Source organism: Paralichthys olivaceus, chromosome 2, assembly GCF_024713975.1.
Source record: "Paralichthys olivaceus isolate ysfri-2021 chromosome 2, ASM2471397v2, whole genome shotgun sequence".
NCBI lineage: Eukaryota > Metazoa > Chordata > Actinopteri > Pleuronectiformes > Paralichthyidae > Paralichthys > Paralichthys olivaceus.
In genome coordinates, this window is record NC_091094.1 from 346,067 (window position 1) to 367,500 (window position 21,434).

General features: G+C 46.4%; 5 protein-coding genes across 12 annotated transcripts in view; 1 reads left to right on the forward strand and 4 right to left on the reverse strand.

Moving 5' to 3' along the window:
- Positions 1-363: 363 nt before the first annotated feature.
- ube2c (ubiquitin-conjugating enzyme E2C) lies at positions 364-3,146 on the reverse strand. 4 transcript variants are annotated; one of them, XM_069514796.1, is made up of 7 exons: positions 3,015-3,146; positions 2,409-2,533; positions 1,721-1,748; positions 1,509-1,595; positions 1,119-1,323; positions 948-1,007; positions 364-500 (listed from the first exon to the last, which is right to left on the reverse strand). In XM_069514796.1, the coding sequence occupies exons 2-7, from the start codon at positions 2,513-2,515 to the stop codon at positions 463-465; spliced, it is 525 nt and encodes a 174-aa protein (XP_069370897.1). In that variant the 5' UTR covers positions 2,516-2,533; positions 3,015-3,146; the 3' UTR covers positions 364-462. The 4 variants fall into 4 exon arrangements, with proteins under 4 accessions (XP_069370897.1, XP_069370904.1, XP_069370911.1 ...); XM_069514803.1 differs by having other exon boundaries at positions 2,409-2,536; positions 3,015-3,140; XM_069514810.1 differs by having other exon boundaries at positions 2,922-3,074.
- A 49-nt stretch (positions 3,147-3,195) lies between these two features.
- On the forward strand, positions 3,196-4,459 carry polr2j (RNA polymerase II subunit J). 3 transcript variants are annotated; one of them, XM_069514822.1, is made up of 4 exons: positions 3,196-3,335; positions 3,454-3,621; positions 4,064-4,172; positions 4,290-4,459. In XM_069514822.1, the coding sequence occupies exons 2-4, from the start codon at positions 3,479-3,481 to the stop codon at positions 4,389-4,391; spliced, it is 354 nt and encodes a 117-aa protein (XP_069370923.1). In that variant the 5' UTR covers positions 3,196-3,335; positions 3,454-3,478; the 3' UTR covers positions 4,392-4,459. The 3 variants fall into 3 exon arrangements, with proteins under 3 accessions (XP_069370923.1, XP_069370931.1, XP_069370927.1); XM_069514830.1 differs by having other exon boundaries at positions 3,237-3,358; positions 3,451-3,621; XM_069514826.1 differs by having other exon boundaries at positions 3,279-3,381; positions 3,451-3,621.
- Positions 4,460-4,542: 83 nt separating this feature from the next.
- Positions 4,543-10,675, reverse strand: LOC109648020 (deoxynucleotidyltransferase terminal-interacting protein 1). Of its 2 annotated transcripts, XM_069514752.1 has the most exons (13): positions 10,392-10,675; positions 9,131-9,201; positions 8,887-8,983; positions 8,697-8,795; positions 8,534-8,593; positions 8,397-8,453; positions 6,933-6,994; positions 6,815-6,857; positions 6,585-6,643; positions 6,123-6,183; positions 5,875-5,946; positions 4,866-4,921; positions 4,543-4,769 (listed from the first exon to the last, which is right to left on the reverse strand). In XM_069514752.1, exons 1-13 carry the CDS (start codon positions 10,464-10,466, stop codon positions 4,661-4,663), a joined length of 921 nt encoding a protein of 306 aa, XP_069370853.1. In that variant the 5' UTR covers positions 10,467-10,675; the 3' UTR covers positions 4,543-4,660. The 2 variants fall into 2 exon arrangements, with proteins under 2 accessions (XP_069370853.1, XP_069370862.1); XM_069514761.1 differs by lacking the exon at positions 8,397-8,453.
- A 474-nt stretch (positions 10,676-11,149) lies between these two features.
- On the reverse strand, positions 11,150-18,281 carry pcif1 (phosphorylated CTD interacting factor 1). 2 transcript variants are annotated; one of them, XM_069514734.1, is made up of 16 exons: positions 17,696-18,281; positions 16,478-16,632; positions 16,217-16,341; positions 15,975-16,100; positions 15,601-15,734; positions 15,365-15,519; positions 14,897-15,044; positions 14,713-14,796; positions 14,532-14,631; positions 14,257-14,416; positions 14,009-14,178; positions 13,754-13,840; positions 13,478-13,662; positions 13,303-13,396; positions 13,040-13,215; positions 11,150-12,793 (listed from the first exon to the last, which is right to left on the reverse strand). In XM_069514734.1, exons 2-16 carry the CDS (start codon positions 16,602-16,604, stop codon positions 12,475-12,477), a joined length of 2,190 nt encoding a protein of 729 aa, XP_069370835.1. In that variant the 5' UTR covers positions 16,605-16,632; positions 17,696-18,281; the 3' UTR covers positions 11,150-12,474. The 2 variants fall into 2 exon arrangements, with proteins under 2 accessions (XP_069370835.1, XP_069370833.1); XM_069514732.1 differs by having other exon boundaries at positions 14,009-14,416.
- LOC109647435 (haloacid dehalogenase-like hydrolase domain-containing 5) overlaps positions 17,300-21,434 on the reverse strand; it is a 5,806-nt gene continuing 1,671 nt past the window's right edge. The window contains exons 4-9 of the mRNA XM_069514743.1: positions 21,365-21,434; positions 20,962-20,995; positions 20,704-20,878; positions 20,409-20,585; positions 20,063-20,240; positions 17,300-19,921 (exon numbers count right to left, since the gene is read on the reverse strand). The exon at positions 21,365-21,434 is cut by the window's right edge and continues 24 nt beyond it. Coding sequence (XP_069370844.1) covers positions 19,724-19,921; positions 20,063-20,240; positions 20,409-20,585; positions 20,704-20,878; positions 20,962-20,995; positions 21,365-21,434 — 832 coding nt within the window. The 3' untranslated portion in view covers positions 17,300-19,723. The remainder of the gene's footprint in view (positions 19,922-20,062; positions 20,241-20,408; positions 20,586-20,703; positions 20,879-20,961; positions 20,996-21,364) is intronic.

Consider the following 21,434-nt stretch of genomic DNA (forward strand, 5'->3'; position numbering starts at 1 on the left):
TACGGAGCGTCATGAAGCCTTCAGCCAATCAGAGCAGAGTTGTGATGTCACCGGTGCAGCAGCTTGAGATCAGGTTTTTTTTTAGTCATGTGAGCTGGTGATGTTTTGCAGCGCTGGATGAAATCTGATAAAATATTAACCAGCATGCATTGTGCTCAGAGCAGCATGCATCATATTAAGTCATTGCTGCATCAACGCACCTGACGTCTTCATCTGAACACCTGATCCAGCTACTTCACTTCACTAGAGGGCTGATGGGAGATGTAGTTCTTTTGCCCATGAATTTTTTTTCTTCTGGTACATAAATGTCTTATTTTATCACTTTAAGACACTGGAAATTCAAACAAAAGAGCCGTCACAGTGTTGAATTAAGAACTTTATTTAACATAAAAATATTGTACAAACAGACGTTACACAGACAGAAAGAGATGAAGAAGAAGAAGAAGAAAATGTGGAGCTGCTTCACTTCTGGAAGGTCGAATGTAGATGAGCTTTAAAGGCTGAAAGAGACAAACAGAGTTAGAACTACAATTCCCATCAGCCCCTGTTGCCAGAGCTTTAACAGTAAATCAATCTGCTGATCAAAAATAAATAAGCAAAGACTGAGCATAAGATGATCAATGTTCTGAACTGAACCAGAAAGCTGCAGATTATTGACTGTTCATCTTGATTGAAAAACGAAAAATGATTTGATCAAAGAACAATAAAACTAATTAATAAGAATTTAACAAGAAACGGATCAATTCTGACAAAGGGTCAGATAATCAATGATTTTTATGATTTTCCTTCTTGATGTGAACATTATTATTTATCATATACCGTTATAATTGATCATACTTATTGATCATTAGTATGAGATGACTCCTCCCTCTGAACCTTCTCCACAGGAACACAAACGTCACTGAAAAGTGGGTCATTATTGTGAAGTGTGTGTGTGTCTCTCTCACCTTCTTGATCGTCCCACAGTTCGGCTGCTGTTGTGTTTAGAGGAGACTCGTTGTTTGGTTCTGAAAGATCACACACACACACGATGGTGAGTCAGTGTGACATCACTTCCTGAAGTCATCAGCTCAGTATAATGTTGATCAGTCAATCAAGCTGCTTTATTTTGACAGTACCTCCCAGCAGACTCTGGATGGACAGGAGAATGGAGCGGACATCGTACAGCGCCGACCACTTGTCCTTCAGGATGTCGAGACAGATGAATCCGTTCTCGTCCACGTTGGGATGAAAACACGGCGTCACAAACTTTACTCGAGGAGCCTGGTACGGATAACCAGCGGGAAAATCCAGAGACAGACGGTACCTGAGGCCCTCGTACACCTGAGACACAGACAGGTGTTCAGAGAGAGACAGACAGGTGGATTTGTGTGAGGATGTGTGTTTTTCTACCTGAGTGTCTGCTCTAGCTGTGACATAATGAATCGGTCAGTGATGTCTGTCTGTGTGTCTGTCTGTCTGTCTGTGTGTGTGATTGTGTGTGTGTGTCTGTCTGTGTGTAAACGTACCGTCCCCTGAGCTCCGTCGATGGTTCCGACCCATTTAAAAAGATTATCTGATTCTGGAAACGCTGAGACCCCCTTATCACCTGACATCTGTCAGACAGAACATGATGTCAGAGAGACGGATCGCTTGACAATGATGACATCATCACAAAGACAAGTCACGTGATGTCAGAGAGGTTAATGTTTGTGATGTAATAAATGAAAGAAGAACTCACCATTAGAGTCATGAGCTCCTGCTGCAGCCTACACACACACACACACACACACACACACACACACACACACACACACACACACACACACACACACACACACACACACACACACACACACACACACACACACACACACACGTTAAAGATCAGACCTTACTGAAGTGACCTAAATGACCAGGTTCTGTTCTGACCCAGGACCTGGTCCAGACCTGAGTCAGAACAGAACCAAGGGGAGAGTTAAGCAGTACGTTAGAGTGACTTCAAAATAAAAGCGACCTTCCTGTAGGACCACACATTTGTACAGACTGAAGAAATGAACTAACGAGTCTATTTAATCAACTGATCAATGAAAACACAGAAAACCAGTGAAGCTGAGGTGTGAACTTATTATTATATATTATAGAACTGGTCGTTTCTCTGGGTTTTTTTTAAATAAGTTTTTCTTCATTACAAACTTTATTCACAGTTGTTTTGAGAAGTCATTAATTTAACAGTTTAACGCTCAGTCATAATGTTTTTATCATTCATTTATTCTTCATTACTTCAACTCATTTAATCAATTAGTTCCCTCGTGCATTCACAGACTAATCAAATGTCGCATCACCGGAAGCTCGCTTTTGTTTTGAAACCTCTGGTACCGTAATGCTTAGAGAAGTTCTGCCTTGACCCGGTGTCAGTTCGGTCTCACCGTTTGGACACCGAGCTTCTGGCCGCGCTGCCGCCGCTCTCGCTGCCCTTCAGAGCGGCTGTGGAGGAAGCTGCACCCGCTGCGGGGTCCATGTTCTGTGAGGCCATGACTGAGTGATCCGGGTCCTGCTGGACAGAGACAAAGACCGGGTCAGAAACCGGGACAGAGTCGGAAGCACCGCGCTCACGGCTCCGGTCCCCGGTAGTCAGCAGCTAAACGTTAGTGATATAGCAGTGAACAATATCCCCAGAACTGTCCATCTGAGCCCGGTGTCTCTCCACGGACAGCCCGGTGTCTCTCCACGGACAGCCCGGTGTCTCTCCACGGACAGCCCGGTGTCTCTCGACGGAAAGCCCGGTGTCTCGTAACGGACAGTGCTAACGGATCCGGTTAAGTCGCTTGTTAGCATCTGATTTCAGCTTTAGCTTTAAGCTAAAGACGGTGAGCTAGCGGCAGGCTAACGTTAGCCCCGCTATTAGCCTGTTCACGACTGACGCCACTCAGCGGACTCACGTGCCACTTCCTGGCGGATACACCGGCACAGATCCCGGGTGATCCCGGTGCTTGAACCCGGCGTTTAAACCCACTGGAACCGGCGGTACTCACCGTGTCCGGGAGTCCGAGTCCGAGCTGCGTCTGTCGGATTCAAACCGAGCACTCTGCCGCCCCCCAGTTTAAACTGACACTCCGTCACAGGCGCAGCCAATCAGCGCCAGACTTTTAAAAACAAACCACCTCCTACTGACCAATGAGAAGAGGGAGAACGGTGGGAACCGCGCTGTTATTGGACAGGAAGAACTTCCGTAACGTGACATCACAGAGTGGAAACAAGCAATGATTGGCTCCTGCCCGCATGGGGGCGCTCCTCGTCTGGACTCTGACAACAGAAGAAGACGAAGGCGCCGGAAGTCGTGATGTTATTTTGAAGTCTGTGCTCGTTTCTTTATTTACAGTCTGCTCGTTTCTTTATTTACAGTCTGCTCGTTTCTTTATTTACAGTCTGCTCGTTTCTTTATTTACAGTCTGCTCGTTTCTTTATTTGCAGTCTGCTCGTTTCTACCTGAGACAAGATGAACGCGCCTCCCGCCTTCGAGTCGTTTCTGCTGTTTGAAGGAGAGAAGAAGATCAGCATCAGTAAAGACACGAAGGTTCCCAACGCGTGTCTGTTCACCCTGAACAAAGAGGACCACACACTGGGCAACATCATCCGAGCGTAAGAGGCTATACGTGATGCTAACACATGCTACAGTCACAGCTAATCAGGGGCCATACGTGATGCTAACACATGCTACAGTCACAGCTAATCAGAGGCTATACGTGATGCTAACACATGCTACAGTCACAGCTAATCAGAGGCTATACGTGATGCTAACACATGCTACAGTCACAGCTAATCAGAGGCTACACACGATGCTACAGTCAAAATGATTCCGAGGCTACACAAATGCTACAAGATGCTACAGTCTAAGCTAGCAGGATGCTACGCACAGAGGTTACAGCCTCAAAAGAGAGGACTCTACTAGTTTTCAGGTTCTAGTTGAGTCCTGACAGGAAGTGCTCTAAAGCTAGTTGAAGAATAAAACATTAGATTTGAAGTGAAGCTGTTTTTATACATTTGATGCAGAGTTCTGAACCTGCTCTTGTTTGTTTGTCAGTCAGCTGTTGAAGGATCCTCAGGTTCTGTTCGCTGGTTATAAGGTTCCTCATCCTCTAGAACATAAGATCGTCATCAGAGTCCAGACCACACCTGACTACAGTCCACAGGTAACACACACACACACACACACACACACACACTTGACTACAGTCCACGGGTCACACACATATTTTGATAAGACAAGATGTTTTTTTAACAGGAAATGATTTTTGTTGTTTTGACAGGAAGCATTTACAAACGCCATCACAGATCTGATCAGCGAGCTGTCTCTTCTGGAGGAACGCTTCAGAGTCGCTATCAAAGATAAACAGGAAGGGATTGAGTGACCACACCCCCTCACAATGCCACTATCTGCTTCTGTTAATTTTTTTTAATAAAGTCTGTGATGTCACAACCTTGTGAGTGAGATTCTTCAGGAATCAGATGTTGTTTTAAAAACAGCATCCCACCTGGTCATGAACTAATGAAAAACACACCTTCTGGTCACAAACGGTTTTAATAATTTTTGTTAGAAAACAGTATAAATGAAAATATAGAAGGAGCCAATCAGGTCAGAGTGTGTGAATCACATGATTGCTCTCTGATGGGGAGGAGGTCAGAGGTCAGCGTCTCTCTGCGCCTCCATGGCTCTCTTCATCTTGTCAATCATCCACGAAGGAACCGAGAACGGCTTCATCTCGTCCATCCTGACATCAGGACAGTCCCTGCACACACACGCACACAGTTACCATGGTAACAACAGGGGTGGGGGCATACCTGTAGAGCTGGTTACCATGGAGACAGATGACTGTCAGACTCACTTGTACTCGTCGCTGCGGGACAGATCCTGGATGTCTTCTTCAATCAGCAGGTAGGCCTGAACACAGGAGCACAAACATCAGTGGTGCCTTCAGGTACAGTTGGAAACTAAAGCTGCTTTCAGACCTGCACTGAACTGGATGATCTGGTATTCTCCAGAGAGGCTGTATGTGAGAACGCAAATGTTCAAGTCAGAGGCATCAGACTTTGTCAAGAGTTTCATGTCAGCCTCCAAGTAAAATCTCTACATCATGTCCGAATGAGCCGATGTGAGGACAGCAGGAAATCCTCCGCCGGTCTCAATGTGAGCTGTGTAAAATAACATCATCTACCTCTACAAGGGGAGGAGTCATGGTTTCCAGGTCCTGCCCATATGCTCAATCAATCCTGAGTCAGTGTCAGCTGTCAATCATCACGTTTGTTTTGATATTATCAATAACTGTTTAAACCAAACTGATCAGAAACACTTGAACAAACATCAGAGAGATGAGAACGAGCTGAAACGACAGAAACATCTTTACAAACATTTATTTAACGTCTACTTTGAGTTTTAGTTTGGTTCATGTCCCATCTGCTAACATAGAGGAGGGGTTAATGACCTATACTGCAGCCAGACACCAGGGGGCAATCAAGATAATTTGGGACCTGTTGTGTCCTCCATCTTTATTAAAAGAGTGAACCTCTCACTCATGGATAGTTCACCGAAAAATGTAACTTCTCTCATTATCTCCTCAGCACTATGATGGAGGGGGGGGGGTGAACGTTTGAGTCCACCAAAAACTTCTGGAGTCTGAGAGTTGAACAGCGTTAGAGCAGAATCCAAAACAACTGAAGTAAACGACGTCATTTACACAAAGTTTTTAGCCTAAATGTCTCTGATATCTATCTACGAGGTGCGTTCATGGACCCTCTGACGCACCATCAAGTCGCTATGCCGGCTAGCATTGCCACTTTAATAAAACTTATCCTGAACCGACTCTGACCTGAAGATTTAACGTTTCACTTTCTCACCATCTTTCCTCCTGTCGCTCTCATGTGATGTCGCTCCGCCAACCACTGCTTATCCTGTGCATCTGCAGCAAACTGACACACACACACACACACACACACACACACACACACACACACACACACACACACACACACACACACACACACACACACACACACACACACACACTTCTCTGCTCAGATTAGATTTCTTGAGATGTAACAACGCTGGAGGTGTGTGTGTGTGTGTGTGTGTGTGTGTGTGTTACCTTGAACAGGTCAGCGTGTTTGATATAGATTCGTCCTCTGGTCCCGCCCATCCCCAGCGCCCTGCACAGTGACATCACAGGTTCAGGTGACCTTTAACCTCTTGATCAGCTGATAAAGCTTTTTTTACGACATGTTTATTATTGTAAAGCAAGAACAGACATTAAAAACCTTCAGTAATTCTTCGATAAAAGCAGAAGTAGTAATTAAGTTTATCTTCCTCATTCATCAACAGGAAGCTCAACTACACAATATCTCAACACAGAGCACTTTTAATTTGTAAAGACATATACAGGATATACAGTCACACATCAACCCACTGAGGTCAGAGGAAACACAAATAGAAGACAGAGGTGATCAACGGCTCCACCTGGTGTCTGGACTGACCACCACACATACTAGGACCTCTCCAGTGCCGTGTTCTTAATGTGTTTTTAACATGTATTTGACATCATGTGACTCACTTGTTTGCTCTGGAGCCAAGAACAAACGTGCTGCTGTCATTGAGTCTGGAAGGATCCCACTGAAACACAAAGACACGGGATCATTACACAACGATGATGACACATGTGATCCAGGTCCCGTCTGCTAACCTGGAGAATGCCCTGTTTATGACCTATACTGCAGCCAGCCACCAGAGGGCGATCCTGTGGACCACGTGTATTTTCAGAGCTGATGTCAGGTGTGATCTCACCTTCGGTCCTTCTCTCTTGATGGAATCAGACTTCGGCTTCGCTCTGAGGACAAAGGTTAAAGGTCGTCAGGTGAGACAATCTACTTGGACACTGATGATGTCACTGTCAGGTACTCACTGAGATGTAAAGGTCAGAGGTCGATCAGACGAGACGAGCGCAGCAGTGGGACGAGTTTTTCTCTGAGGACACAAAATAATCAGTTATTCACACAATTGACTCCTTCACCTGTCTCACACCTGTCCACCTGTACCTACTACAACTGTCTCACACCTGTCCACATGTACCTCATACAACTGTCTCACACCTGTCCACATGTACCTCATACAACTGTCTCACACCTGTCCACCTGTACCTCATACAACTGTCTCACACCTGTCCACCTGTACCTACTACAACTGTCTCACACCTGTCCACCTGTACCTCATACAACTGTCTCACACCTGTCCACCTGTACCTCATACAACTGTCTCACACCTGTCCACCTGTACCTACTACAACTGTCTCACACCTGTCCACCTGTACCTACTACAACTGTCTCACACCTGTCCACCTGTACCTCATACAACTGTCTCACACCTGTCAACCTGTACCTCATACAACTGTCTCACACCTGTCCACATGTACCTCATACAACTGTCTCACACCTGTCCACCTGTACCTACTACAACGTCTCACACCTGTCCACCTGTACTTACTACAACTGCCTCACACCTGTCCACCTGTACCTCATACAACTGTCTCACACCTGTCCACCTGTACCTCATACAACTGTCTCACACCTGTCCACCTGTACCTCATACAACTGTCTCACACCTGTCCACCTGTACCTACTACAACTGTCTCACACCTGTCCACCTGTACCTACTACAACTGTCTCACACCTGTCCACCTGTACCTCATACAACTGTCTCACACCTGTCAACCTGTACCTCATACAACTGTCTCACACCTGTCCACATGTACCTCATACAACTGTCTCACACCTGTCCACCTGTACCTACTACAACGTCTCACACCTGTCCACCTGTACTTACTACAACTGCCTCACACCTGTCCACCTGTACCTCATACAACTGTCTCACACCTGTCCACCTGTACCTCATACAACTGTCTCACACCTGTCCACCTGTACTTACTACAACTGTCTCACACCTGTCCATCTGTACTTACTACAACTGTCTCACACCTGTCCACCTGTACTTACTACAACTGTCTCACACCTGTCCACCTGTACCTACTACAACGTCTCACACCTGTCCACCTGTACCTACTACAACTGTCTCACACCTGTCCACCTGTACCTACTACAACTGTCTCACACCTGTCCACCTGTACCTACTACAACGTCTCACACCTGTCCACCTGTACCTACTACAACTGTCTCACACCTGTACCTACTACAACTGTCTCACACCTGTCCACCTGTACCTACTACAACTGTCTCACACCTGAACCTCATACAACTGTCTCACACCTGTACCTACTACAACTGTCTCACACCTGTCCACCTGTACCTCATACACCTGAGCACATCAGTGTTTAGAGTCTGAGCAGACAGTCAGAGGTCAGAGGTCACACTACCTTCTTGAGGAGGGGACTTCCTCTTTGACTGCAGTCGTCATCAGCAGGTCTGGTTCTCTGTCAAGAACCAAAACAGGAAGAAGAATCAGGGTGTTACTCTGGCTCATGATCTGATTGGTCAGTTGGAAGGCTCCTACCTTGACTGCGATCTCTTGCCGAACTCTTTTCACCTCCCCCTCTGGAAACAGCTGTTTGGCCTGGTGATGTCATCAGAGGAAACCATGGTAACCACGGAGAGAGACAGGTGAGTACAAGTGATCACATGACAAACAGGGTCAGACGACAGGAAGTTGACCTTACATGTTCTAGAACGTTCCTGCAGGCCTCTCTGATCAGCTGATCAGTCTGAACGTCATCACCCACGTTCACCTTCACGTTCTGAGCAGCTTTCTCAAAGAACTGAAACACAAACACGTTCAAATCAACACAACGTTGTGATGTGTTTAAATATTGTGATGATAAGTTATAACATTGAATTTTAACCTCTGACCTTCTGGTACTTCCTGAACACAGCCATGATGTCATCATTGAAGCTGGGCTGAAGCACTGCCCTCAACAGGTCCATGGACACCTGAGGATCTGTGTAGCTACACACACACACACACACACACACACAGTTAAAATCCTTAATATAATAATAATAAAGATAAATAAAGATTAATTCTATCTATAGGTTTAACTCTGGTTTTATATAAAGTATAATATAGTATTAACCATTAGAAACCAGTACTGACCTGACAGTCATGTGTGAACGTCGTCCTCGTCTGTGAATCTGTCTGTGTTTGATCATCACGTTCCATGGTTTCTGAAAACACGATGACCAGTTAACACGATGACCAGCTAACACGATGAACAGCTAACACGATGACCTGTTAACACGATGACCAGCTAACACGATGACCAGCTAACACGATGACCAGCTAACACGATGACCAGCTAACACGATGAACAGTTAACACGATGAACAGTTAACACGATGAACAGCTAACACGATGAACAGCTAACACGATGAACAGTTAACACGATGACCAGTTAACACGATGACCATCTAACACGATGACCAGCTAACACGATGACCAGCTAACACGATGACCAGCTAACACGATGACCAGCTAACACGATGAACAGTTAACACGATGAACAGTTAACACGATGAACAGCTAACACGATGAACAGCTAACACGATGAACAGTTAACACGATGACCAGCTAACACGATGACCAGCTAACACGATGACCAGCTAACACGATGAACAGTTAACACGATGAACAGTTAACACGATGAACAGTTAACACGATGAACAGCTAACACGATGAACAGTTAACACGATGAACAGTTAACACGATGAACAGTTAACACGATGAACAGTTAACACGATGACCAGCTAACACGATGACCATCTAACACGATGACCAGTTAACACGATGAACAGTTAACACGATGACCAGTTAACACGATGAACAGTTAACACGATGACCATCTAACACGATGACCAGTTAACACGATGAACAGTTAACACGATGACCATCTAACACAATGACCATCTAACACGATGAACAGTTAACACGATGACCATCTAACACGATGAACAGTTAACACGATGAACAGTTAACACGATGAACAGTTAACACGATGACCAGTTAACACGATGACCAGCTAACACGATGACCTGTTAACACGATGAACAGTTAACACGATGACCATCTAACACGATGACCAGCTAACACGATGACCAGTTAACACGATGACCAGTTAACACGATGACCATCTAACACGATGAACAGTTAACACGATGAACAGTTAACATGTTGACGTTTCTCAGTGACGCTTAACTATCGCGACAGTTTAGCTGGTGGCTTTTAGCTTAGCTTAGCTTTCAGCTGCAGTGAAACCTGAGCAGATCATAAGTTTGTTAAAAGTTCCAACAGGTGATCAACTGAATCAATGGGGTTAGCATTGAGCTAAGCTAACCCGCTAACAACCGTCAGCTCTCACCGGGGTCTGCTCCAGCAGCTCCTGTCCGTCCTGCTGCAGCCAGTCCCGGCCTCCCTCGCTGCGGTGGGCTCCCATGGAGGAAGGTTTGTGACCCGGGTCAAACTGAGCTAACTCTGCTAGTGTAAGCTAATCACAGCTAAAGCTAACTCTGTTAGCACAGACCGAGCAGCGTGACAGGTGATCGATAATCAATGATCCGCTGATCAACGTCCGATTCCAGGAAATAACAACTTTCACTTCCGCTGTGAAGCTACAACTGCTGCAGCGCATCCGGTGTCCGTACAAAGTAAAAGCACCACTTACACCAATCTAAAACCAAGCTTTATTTTGAAATATGATGATCTGTTAATTGTGTTGAGACACGGAAGTGACGAGTTCTCTGAAGAGTATAAATACCGACGCTGCGCTATTGTGATGAAAAGTGATGAATCGACGTGTGTGTGTGCGTCAGTCTGCATCTCTGGATCTCTGAATATATTTCTATAGTTCAGTGAAGCTGCATTTTGTCTTTATTTACACGAGTCCGGTCTTTATCCTCAAGTCATCAGAGAACCACATGTTAACTCAAAACAAACAAACTGGAGAACAGATTATTATTCATCTGTCAGAAAACTAATCACCTGAAAATATTGAAGTCTCTCTCTCAGACAGACAGCGTTTAATTCAATTTCTTGTCAGTTTTTTTATTAATAAAATCTTATTTTAACATCTTAAATTTTTTATCACATGAAAACTTTAATTAAATCAAAATGTTCTCATTAAACAAAATAATTATTTTATTAAACATTAAGAAAATCAGAAAATTAAGAGAAACATCACACAAAGTGTCAAAGGTTGTCACAGGATTTTTATCTCAAAATTACAAGAGCGTTAATATTTTGATCCAATTAATTCATTAGTTACAAGAAAATGTCTCCAGTTTGTTTTCTTCATTATGATGTTCACAGTCCAACGTTAGCCTAGCTTAGCAGTCAACTTAAAGGACCGCTCGATCAGAGACTCGGTGGAAACATTCAGGATCACAAGCGTCGTTCAGAGTCCAAAGATTCATGCACCAAGGAAAAAAAGAAGTATATAAAAATATGCGGAATCGTTTCCTGTTTGACGTCTGCATCAAATTTCCCACTGATCAGCTTTGCCGTCGCTCAGACGTGTTTACTTTTACACACAAACATTTTCTTCTTCTTCACTTTGGTTTAGAACGTTGTCAAACAGGAAACAGTTCATCTCTTTAAAAAACCTTAAATTAAATTAAAAAAACAGACGAGGAAAAGAACATAAACAGTTTCACTGTACAGTATCTACATGGTGACAGTCGCCTGATTGGACTGCCCATCGGCCAATCAGAGGAGCTGTTCCACACTCCCTCAGGAAGTGATGGGACCTCTGACGAGGCAGGAAGGTAACGTCCGTCTCTCAGCGCCCTCACCGACCAGTCCGAATCCCACTTCTGACTCCGCCTCCAACAGTAAATATAACCTTACTCTGGATGCTCCTGCTGGCTGAATACTCAGTCTCCCACAATGCACCCTGGCACTGATTGGCCAGAACATCATGAGGAGGCAGGGCCTGAAGCGGGACGCTGCTGGATTCTGTCCAATACAAATGATAGCTGCCTTGTCAACCAATCACCAAGCCCAGTCGGTGTGGGGACCAATGAGAAGTCCTCTGGCCCAGAGGAGCAGTGACAACACAGATGACATCACAGGTGAATGAAGAGGTTTTTATTGCTGGAGCTCGAACACGTCGCTGCTCACTATTTAACTCTGTTCTCATTGGTTGCCATGCTGCGGCACCATGTCCCGACGTGAACCCAAAGCTCCAGATGCTGTGATATCAGCCTTGACCAATCAGAACAGCTGGAATAGACGGCGATGAAACAGACCACGGGGTGACGGTGAGCCAAAGGTACAATTAAAGGTTATGGTATCAGCGTTGCTCTTTATCCCGGCTGGCAGCTGCCACAGAACTGCATTGTGGGTATGTTGAGAGAAGCAGGTGCTGGTGAGGGACAGACAGGGAGCAAACAAACGCTGGTAACAACAGGGGGAGGGGCCAGGACTACACTACAAGCCACACCCCTCTACACGGCAGCCATCTTGTCCTGAGGACTACTGCTGCTACTGCTGCTGTTGTTATCGTTGTTGTTGTTGTCATGGCTCCCTGGTGACATCACACTGCTCTGTGTCCTATCAGAGGCCTTGGGGGTGGAGTCTCTGTCTCCAGGAGCAACATTGGCGGGGCCAGGAGAAGAAAGGGAGGAGGGGCGAGCGGAGGAGGGGCGGTACGCTTTCATCAGCTCCGCCAGACGCTCAGGAGTTGGAGCCCACTTTGTAAAACCTGCGTCATTCTGTAGAAAGAGAACCGCAGTACCGTGGACCGCCCTGTATGACATCTCCTCCCTAACAACACAAAGAGTGCAGGATTAATGTAGTACTGTGTAGTGTTAGTAAACACCATGTAGTATCAGTGTAAAATTAGTACACACAGAGTAGTATCAGTGTACTATAAGTACATACTATATAGTATTAGTGCACACCGTCTAGTATCAGTACACAAATTGTAGTATCGGTGAAGTGTCAGTACACACAGTGTTGTATCAGTGTAGTATTAGTACAGTATAAGTACACATAGTGTAGCATAAGTACCTCTTGCAGATGTGCTGACTCCCGGATCGATACTCATGCTCGTAGGCGGGGACACTCATCTGATGACGGAGGAATCGACTTCCCTCCATGCGAGTCAGAGCCGGGGTCACGGGGTCACGCCACTCAGGAACAAAGACGATAAAGGACAGAGGCTCCGAGGACTGTTCCAAAAGGTCCTGACGGAGACAGACCACGAGTCAGCAGGACATTCAGGACCAGTACAGACCACTACAGACCTGTACAGACCAGGATGCTACACTGACCTCGAAGTGTGTCACCATTGCATCCATCAGCTCTTCACAGAACGGAGGGTTGGCTTCAAACGAGCCGCTGACTGGAGAGAAGGACAGGAAGGGCCTGAAAACACACACTCAGTTACTCACACTGTGTCAACAAACCGCTCGCCGCGGTCCCACAGTTTACAGATTTCCGTCTCACCCTCTAGATCCAAAGAAGCCATCCAGATCGGGGAAAGCCGAGGAGAACTGTTTGAAGTAGCAGTTGAGCGGCGAGGCGAAGCACTCGAAGGTAACGCCAAACTGTCGGTTCAGGGCTTCAAACACGGCCACCGGCAGTGCCCCCTGCAGGCCTGTCCCCTCATTAGCACCGCTGCCAAACATCTCCTAAACACACAAACACACTTTGTTAACCAATGAACTGTTACACCCGCTGTCAGCAACTTGAAGCTGATTGGTTGACAGAGAGTCAGCTGACCTGGTATCGCTTCAGGAGGCACCAGACTCTGGACAGAAACTTCTCAAAGCGAGGGTCGTCGATACAGCTGTACCTGTACAACAGCTCCTGTAACCATGGTAACAACAGAGCCAGAGAGACAGAGGTTTCCAGGTTAGTGTCGCCCTCTGCTGGTGAACAGTGAAAATGACTTCACATGTTTCACATAAAAACTTCCTGGAGGCCTTTTACAGGCCTTTACTGGCAGGAAGTCATGGTAACAGCAGCAGCACTGACCAATTTGCTGAAGTGACCTCTGTTGACCTTGACCATCTCTCCCCTGAAACGCAAACACGCCACGTCGTTCTCAAAGTGCAGTTCCACCCGGGGGAGCAGTGGCGAGGCGATTGCCAGACGCACAGGGTAACAGTAGACAAGCCGCGACTGCTGAGGGGACGCACACGCCTCTGAAAACACAATACACACGTATAAGTAACAGCACTGACAGTAAGTGTGTGTGCGTGTGCATGTGTGTGTGTGTGTACCTGTAGGTGGCTCCTGCAGCAGACTCAGGTGTGTGTGTCTCAGGCGGCGGCTGTACTCTGCAGACAGCTGATAGATCTTAGAGCAGATTCCCTCCACGGAGTCTTTGGCAACAGCTGTAACGTGAGGACCACACTGCTGCCTCAGGTGTTCAAGACGATCCTACACACACACACACACACACATACTCAACTGTGAACTGGGCTACTCTTATGAAACATCTTGATGTACAGAGTAAAATCAGCCGACAGTGAAAACAGCAAAGGTCAACTGTTACCATGTAGTCCTCTTTGCTTGCGGAGTGATCTCGACGCAGCCAGCTCATGGTGTCTTCAGCGTTCCACTTCACCACCTTCCTGCTCTCTGGACTCGCATTCCTGGACATGTCAGAGGTCACAGGTCACAGCCCCCACTACACCAGCCCACCATTCAGTTGATGACCTCACATTGTGACTTACCTAGAGTCAATCATCTTCTTGGCAGCTTCAGCATATTTGAAAAGTAGCTTGCGAGCTTCTTCTTTGTACTTAATACGAGACAACCTGAGAAGTGAGACGGGCAGGAGGTGAGACAGGTGGTAAGAAAGAAAAACAGACAGACAGACAAACAGACCGACAGGCAGGCAGGCAGGCAGGCAGGTACCTGATGGGGATGTCATTCATGACCTCTCTGAACATGGACGGGGAAATGATGGGGTCACAGTCGCTCGGCAGTAAAGGGTCATGACCTTTGTCAATCGTTTTCCTCTCCAGTAACCAACGATTAAACGACTCGCGAGGAGGATCAATACCTGAACAGACAGACAGGGGGAGAAAGAGAGAGGCGGACAGATGTTAAACTCTTAAATCAGCTGTATGGAGAGCTACTCAATCTCAGTTGTCCCCGCTCTTCATGTTGAACTGAAGCTGATTTCAAACTGGAACATTCTAAATGTGAGAACATAAATGTTAGCGTCAGACATGTTCCTGTTCCTGAGTCTGACCCTGTTGACTCTGTAATCTCCTGCTGCTGCTTCACAAGTGGAACTCAAACTCCTGAAACTGTCCAGACACTGTTTAAACAGCATCAGTGTTTCACAGACTCTGTCCCAGTCGGTCGGTGTCTCTCTACCTTCTCTCTGGTGACACAGCTCGTGGTAGTGTTGTCTCAGCTTTGTGACGAGCTGAGCTCGCTGCAGCTCGATTTCAGGATGGGGGGGCAGGTGATTGGCGGAGGGGTGCTCTCTGATCACAGCGTTGGTTTGGATGTCCAGATCCCAGTAGATCCTGAAGACGACAACAACTTTAAAGTAAATCCACAGGATGTCAAGAGATGCACAAAGAAAGGGGTGCGGCTTCAGCACTCACACAGCTGGTCTGTAGGGGGCGGGGGCAAGACTTGGAGTTACGGGTGTAGCTGATTGGGCCTGTTTGTCCTCAGGGGCAGAGCTCCAGGGTTTGAGCCCGGGGGTACTGGGAGAGATGGGCGTGGTGGGCTCCACCTGGAAACAGACAACACAGTTTCCCATAATCCACTGCACACTGTGACCCATCTACAGGGCGACCGTTGAGTTCAGACCACAAGAATGTACAAATTCAGCTGTGAACTGAGGCAGCTAATGCTAACGTCACCGTGAAGTAACAGAGAGCGACGACACGTTTGTCCACCTCAAGAGAATCTGAATCCCCTTTAGTTGCACTGGTCACATGACCAGGTGAGCACGCAGGTGGGATGTTTTTACCTTAGCTCGTTTAAGGCTGTTAGGACCCGCCCCCTGCTCCTCAGAGCTCCTCCTCTTCCTCTGACCATTACCATGGTTACTGTCCCCACCTTCTGCTGGGGCTGCATTTAGACCTAAAGGATCGGACTGCAGACAAACAGGAATATACTACAGTCAGTTCATATATAAAATATAGTCTAGAGAATCCAGTGATTACTGTGTAAACAGGAAGTGATGTAAGATGACAAGCAAACTTTACTCACAATGACGTCATGCTGACCGAGCACCGGCACCTCCCACAGGCTCTGATTGGTGAACCTGTTGAAATAATATGGTCGGTTCTCCCTCCGAGACCAACACTTAGACCATCCAGCCTGGACCAGCTCATCTGAGAGACAGACAGGTCAGAGAGAGAGACATGTAAGAGAGAGAGACCAACACAGACCATCCAGCCTGGACCAGCTCATCTGAGAGACAGACAGGTCAGAGAGAGACAGACTGGTGACACAGACAGACAGCTGTACCTGGCAGCTCAGGTGGTTTGGATGTTGTGGACGGAGACAGGGGCAGTCCCTCTGAGGAGGTGGAGCCAGAGGGAGACAGAATCATGGTTGCCTCCCCCTTCACTGATCCCTGGCTGTCATTGGACATCTCAGCTGCTCGTCAGAATGACATCAACCTGTCTCGACAGGAAAGGACACTGTTACTTTCAAAATAAAACACAGGTGAAATACTCTGATGTCCCCCGGTGATGTCATGTGACTGAGTGATGTCACCTGAAGCTATTCGTTATCATGAATTATAATAAATGTGACACTGAGGGGGTCACGTGACACCTCAACTGTCTCTGCCACCCGTCTCTCCCTCCCTCACCTGTCTCTCTCTCTCTCCCACCCGTCTCTCCCTTCCTCCTGTCTCTCTCTCTCTCACCTGTCTGTCTGAAACCAGCTGCACAGCGATCACATTCATTTTAATTCGTTATTTCCTTTCAGCACAAACATGAAATAATTAAACTGTTGTTGTTGAAAAGATGAATAATAAGTGTATAGATGTTAGTGGTTTGTGACGTCATGTGACGTGTTACTTTACGGTAAACGCTGTTTAACGTGACGGAGGACAGCGAAGCAGCAGTTCCTCATGTTCTCCTGAGTGTGGCGCTAAAGAAACGACGGGACTGTTTGAATCTGATGATCAGCTGTTGATCGGATTCAGTTTGTTGACATGATCGATGCGCTGACAATACGTTTCATGTTTCCTCGTGTTGACGCTGAACGCAGACACGAGCGCCATGGTTACACGCATGCGCATGTCAGTCTGTCGGGACCAACGGGGGGGGGGGGGGGACAAAAGGCTGCGGCTGCTCCTCGGGAGCCCGCGCTCACAGCTCGACCCCGCGGCGGCAGCTCTCGGTCTACAGCCGCGTCTAAGTGCGGTGAAGCGGGTCAAACGCACCGAGAGGCCGCGGGGCCGCCGCCGGCTCCGCCGCTGACGGTCATTTATCGGTCATTTATCGGCCATTTCGCGCGGCCCGCTCGGAGCGACAGCTGTTGTTTAGGCGCCACTTCTCTCACAAGATGGCGGACACGCCCCTGCCACAGAGCGCCGCGTCCTGCACAACATTTCTGCTCCGCTCCGGGGACCGAGCCGCTCGGAGCTCCGCTAACCCGGTTCATCTGAAGGCCCGGAGCTTCCGCCGCACCTGGCTGCGGTCGGAATGGCTGTACCGGGCCCCCTGCCCTTACCTTGGCCGGTGAAGTTGTGGAGAGTTGCGGGTTCTGCGCGTTTGTTTCGGGTCCTCCGCTCCGCTCCCTCCCCGCCTGCTCAGACATCTTTACAGGGACCCGGGCTCAGCCAGTGCGCATGCGCGGCTGATTCTCTGCTTCCTGTTGTGAAGTGTCCTGTTGTCGCCGCCATCTTGAGCGGGTCAGCTGTTAAAGGGCAAGTTCACTGAAAATAAACTTCATCAGCTCCTCAGCACTATGATGATGGGGGGGGGGGGGGGGACGAGACTGATTCTTCAGACGTAATAAAACATAACATGCCTCCACTGCTGCTGTGGCGTCATTCATATTCCACTGGAAACATTTACACCATGTTTGAATCTGGAAGTCTCCTCTCCACCGTGGTCAGATGTTTTCTCCTTCAGTCGTCAGAGCTGTTGGTTTCTTAATATATTTTAAGTTTCGACCTTTACATGTTATGATCTGGTTCTTCAACTGAAATTAAATGAATACCATTTATTTTAATGTATTTATTGTTGCCATGGATCTTGTGAAGCATTCGTAACCTTGTTTAGATCAGTGCTATACAAATAAAGTTATTATCATGATGAAGGCCGGTGTGGATGAGCTGTGAACAACATGACTACACAACATGACAAGACAACATGACTACACAACATGTCTACACAACATGATCAGACAACATGACTACACAACATGTCTACACAACATGACAAGACAACATGACTACACAACATGTCTACACAACATGATCAGACAACATGACTACACAACATGTCTACACAACATGACAAGACAACATGACTACACAACATGTCTACACAACATGACAAGACAACATGACTACACAACATGTCTACACAACATGACTACACAACATGTCTACACAACATGACCAGACAACATGACTACACAACATGATCAGACAACATGACTACACAACATGTCTACACAACATGATCAGACAACATGACTACACAACATGTCTACACAACATGACAAGACAATATGTCTACACAACATGTCTACACAACATGACAAGACAACATGACTACACAACATGTCTACACAACATGACTACACAACATGTCTACACAACATGACCAGACAACATGACTACACAACATGATCAGACAACATGTCTACACAACATGATCAGACAACATGTCTACACAACATGACCAGACAATATGTCTACACAACATGTCTACACAACATGATCAGACAACATGTCTACACAACATGACCAGACAACATGTCTACACAACATGACAAGACAACATGACTACACAACATGTCTACACAACATGATCAGACAACATGACCACACAACATGTCTACACAACATGATCAGACAACATGTCTACACAACATGATCAGACAACATGTCTACACAACATGACCATACAACATGTCTACACAACATGACCAGACAACATGTCTACACAACATGTCTACACGACATGTACAGACACTATTTTTTGAACATTTTCAAGAGATCATGTGTGAAAACAGTTGTTGATTTCATTCATTTATTCATTTTTAAAACTCTTTTCTTATGAATTTGTCCGTGTGGTTTTATGTGTTTGTGTTTTTATGAGGAACATGGTTATGACATAATTCAGGTTCAGGGTTTTGTCAATAAAAAACTAAATACACCAAAAAATATGTTGTAAAATTCTACATGATTTTCTTTGTTTATTTTATGTTTGAACATAAATCATCTAAAATATGAATGTAGAATCTATTACTAAATTTGTCAGTAAAATAAAAAGCTGTTGACAAATGACATTACACACACACAGTCATGTGACAAGAGTCACATGATCAGAACAGCTCTTAATTTATCAAAGTGGTTAAAGAACCTGTGTGAGTTCAGAGTTCAGACTCTGCTCCATGTTCAGGTCCTCACAGGACCAGGACCCGATGTGGATGTGATCTGTCTACAGTATCCTGATAAACAGACAGAGTGAGACCTCCTCAGGTCCTCTGCATTGATCTTGATTGGACAACATAACTGACGGTGTGTCAGAGGTCAGGTGTAACAGCGCCCTCCTCCTGCAGCAGCAGATCCACTGCAGCCTCCACATCTTCCACCACATGACTTGGCTCCACCAGGTCTGGCTCCAGGACCAGGTCTCTGTGACCGTGGAACACTGTCTCGGTGATGGTGCTGCTCTGGTCACTAGGCAACGGGGAGCGAGGGTTATAGACGCCTGTGCACACCTGAGGACAGGTACCATTTATTTTAATGTGTTCATTGCTACCATGGATCTTGTGAAGCACTTTGTAACCTGTGTGCAGCTGTGAGGAGGGATTCTTTTAAATCCTGCGGACTGGTCCATTAAAGGATGAGACGCTACGTACCAGTAGGGAGCGACACTGTGCAGCAGTGGACACCAGCTCCTCCTCCGAAACCGCCATAGTCACCTGACTCCCTGTTCCCTGGGCAACAAACTTGGTGCTGGTAGTTATGGCAGCATGCTGCTGAGCCAGGTAGCGGTTATACAGGTTAGCACCATAGATGTCCGTCATTAGGTTGTCACTAAGCAACAAGAGATGGTGGTTTGGTTATCTGATGGTGTTACACACAGTTTGTTATTGTTCATAGTAGAATGTGTTACACAGTTTGGTTACGGTGTTACAGTGTGTTTACCGTGTTACACACTGTGTGTTATTACACAGTGTAGAATGTGAATCACAGTTTGGTTACCCGATGGCGTAGACAGTGTTTATCCGGTGGTTGTGGTTCTGCAGCTTCAGCAGATGCTCAGCGTACTGGTACGTGAGCAGACTTGGTTTTCCCAGCAGCGCCTGGTACTGCAGCTCCCGACCTGTCAACTTCCTGTAGACGGACTCCAGACACAGCAGGAACATCCCGTGACCAAAGCTACAGCAACACAGAAGAGTCAACACAGTCGACAGCACCACCCTGACAGGACGTGTGGACCACAGGCTGTCACATGACATATTACCTAAACTGATCATTGATTTGTTTTGTTGGTTACCGTGGAGACGGGGCCTCGGCCATCCACATCAGGTCCATGTTACAGGCCAGAACTGGCAGCTGAGTCGACAGGTGTGTGTCGTACTCACAGCCAGGACTCCCATTGGTCAGGAGCACGTCAATCAACAGCTGCATGTTGGTCTCCCACCTGATTGGTTCCCCAAACAGTATGATTGCTATGGCAACACAGGGAGTTGTGTAGATTTATTATTTAGTTGTTGTATAGTTGTTGTGTAGTTTTAGTGTGTAGTTGCGTTACCTTCTATTTTGGGAAGCGTCCTCAGAGGAGTCAACTGAAATCAAACAAACTGTTAAATCACATGATCATTAATATAAAACTTTGACAGTCGACGTGTCGTCCGTGTTCACGGACAGATACACGTTGTTTTACCGTATCTGATAATCAGTGAATTGTAACATCACACCAATGTGATCCTTGTGTTTTGTGTTTACTAGATATATTATAGGTTTTTCAAATAAACTAGGTTTTGTTGAATTTTGAGAGAAAAACTTGTTTTCTGTGCTGAATTAATGAATAATAATAAAGAATGTGTGTACATGCATGTGCAGTACACTTTAGGGTCTCAGGTTTGAAAACATGGCCACCCTGCGCTAATAGCTAAAGCCTACAGCTAACAGTGCTCCACATGAACAGTACTCACAGAGAGTTTGGGTCTCCTGTTATGGTCCACCATGTCCAGCAGGGGGTGATGTTCTCTGAGCTCCTCGATG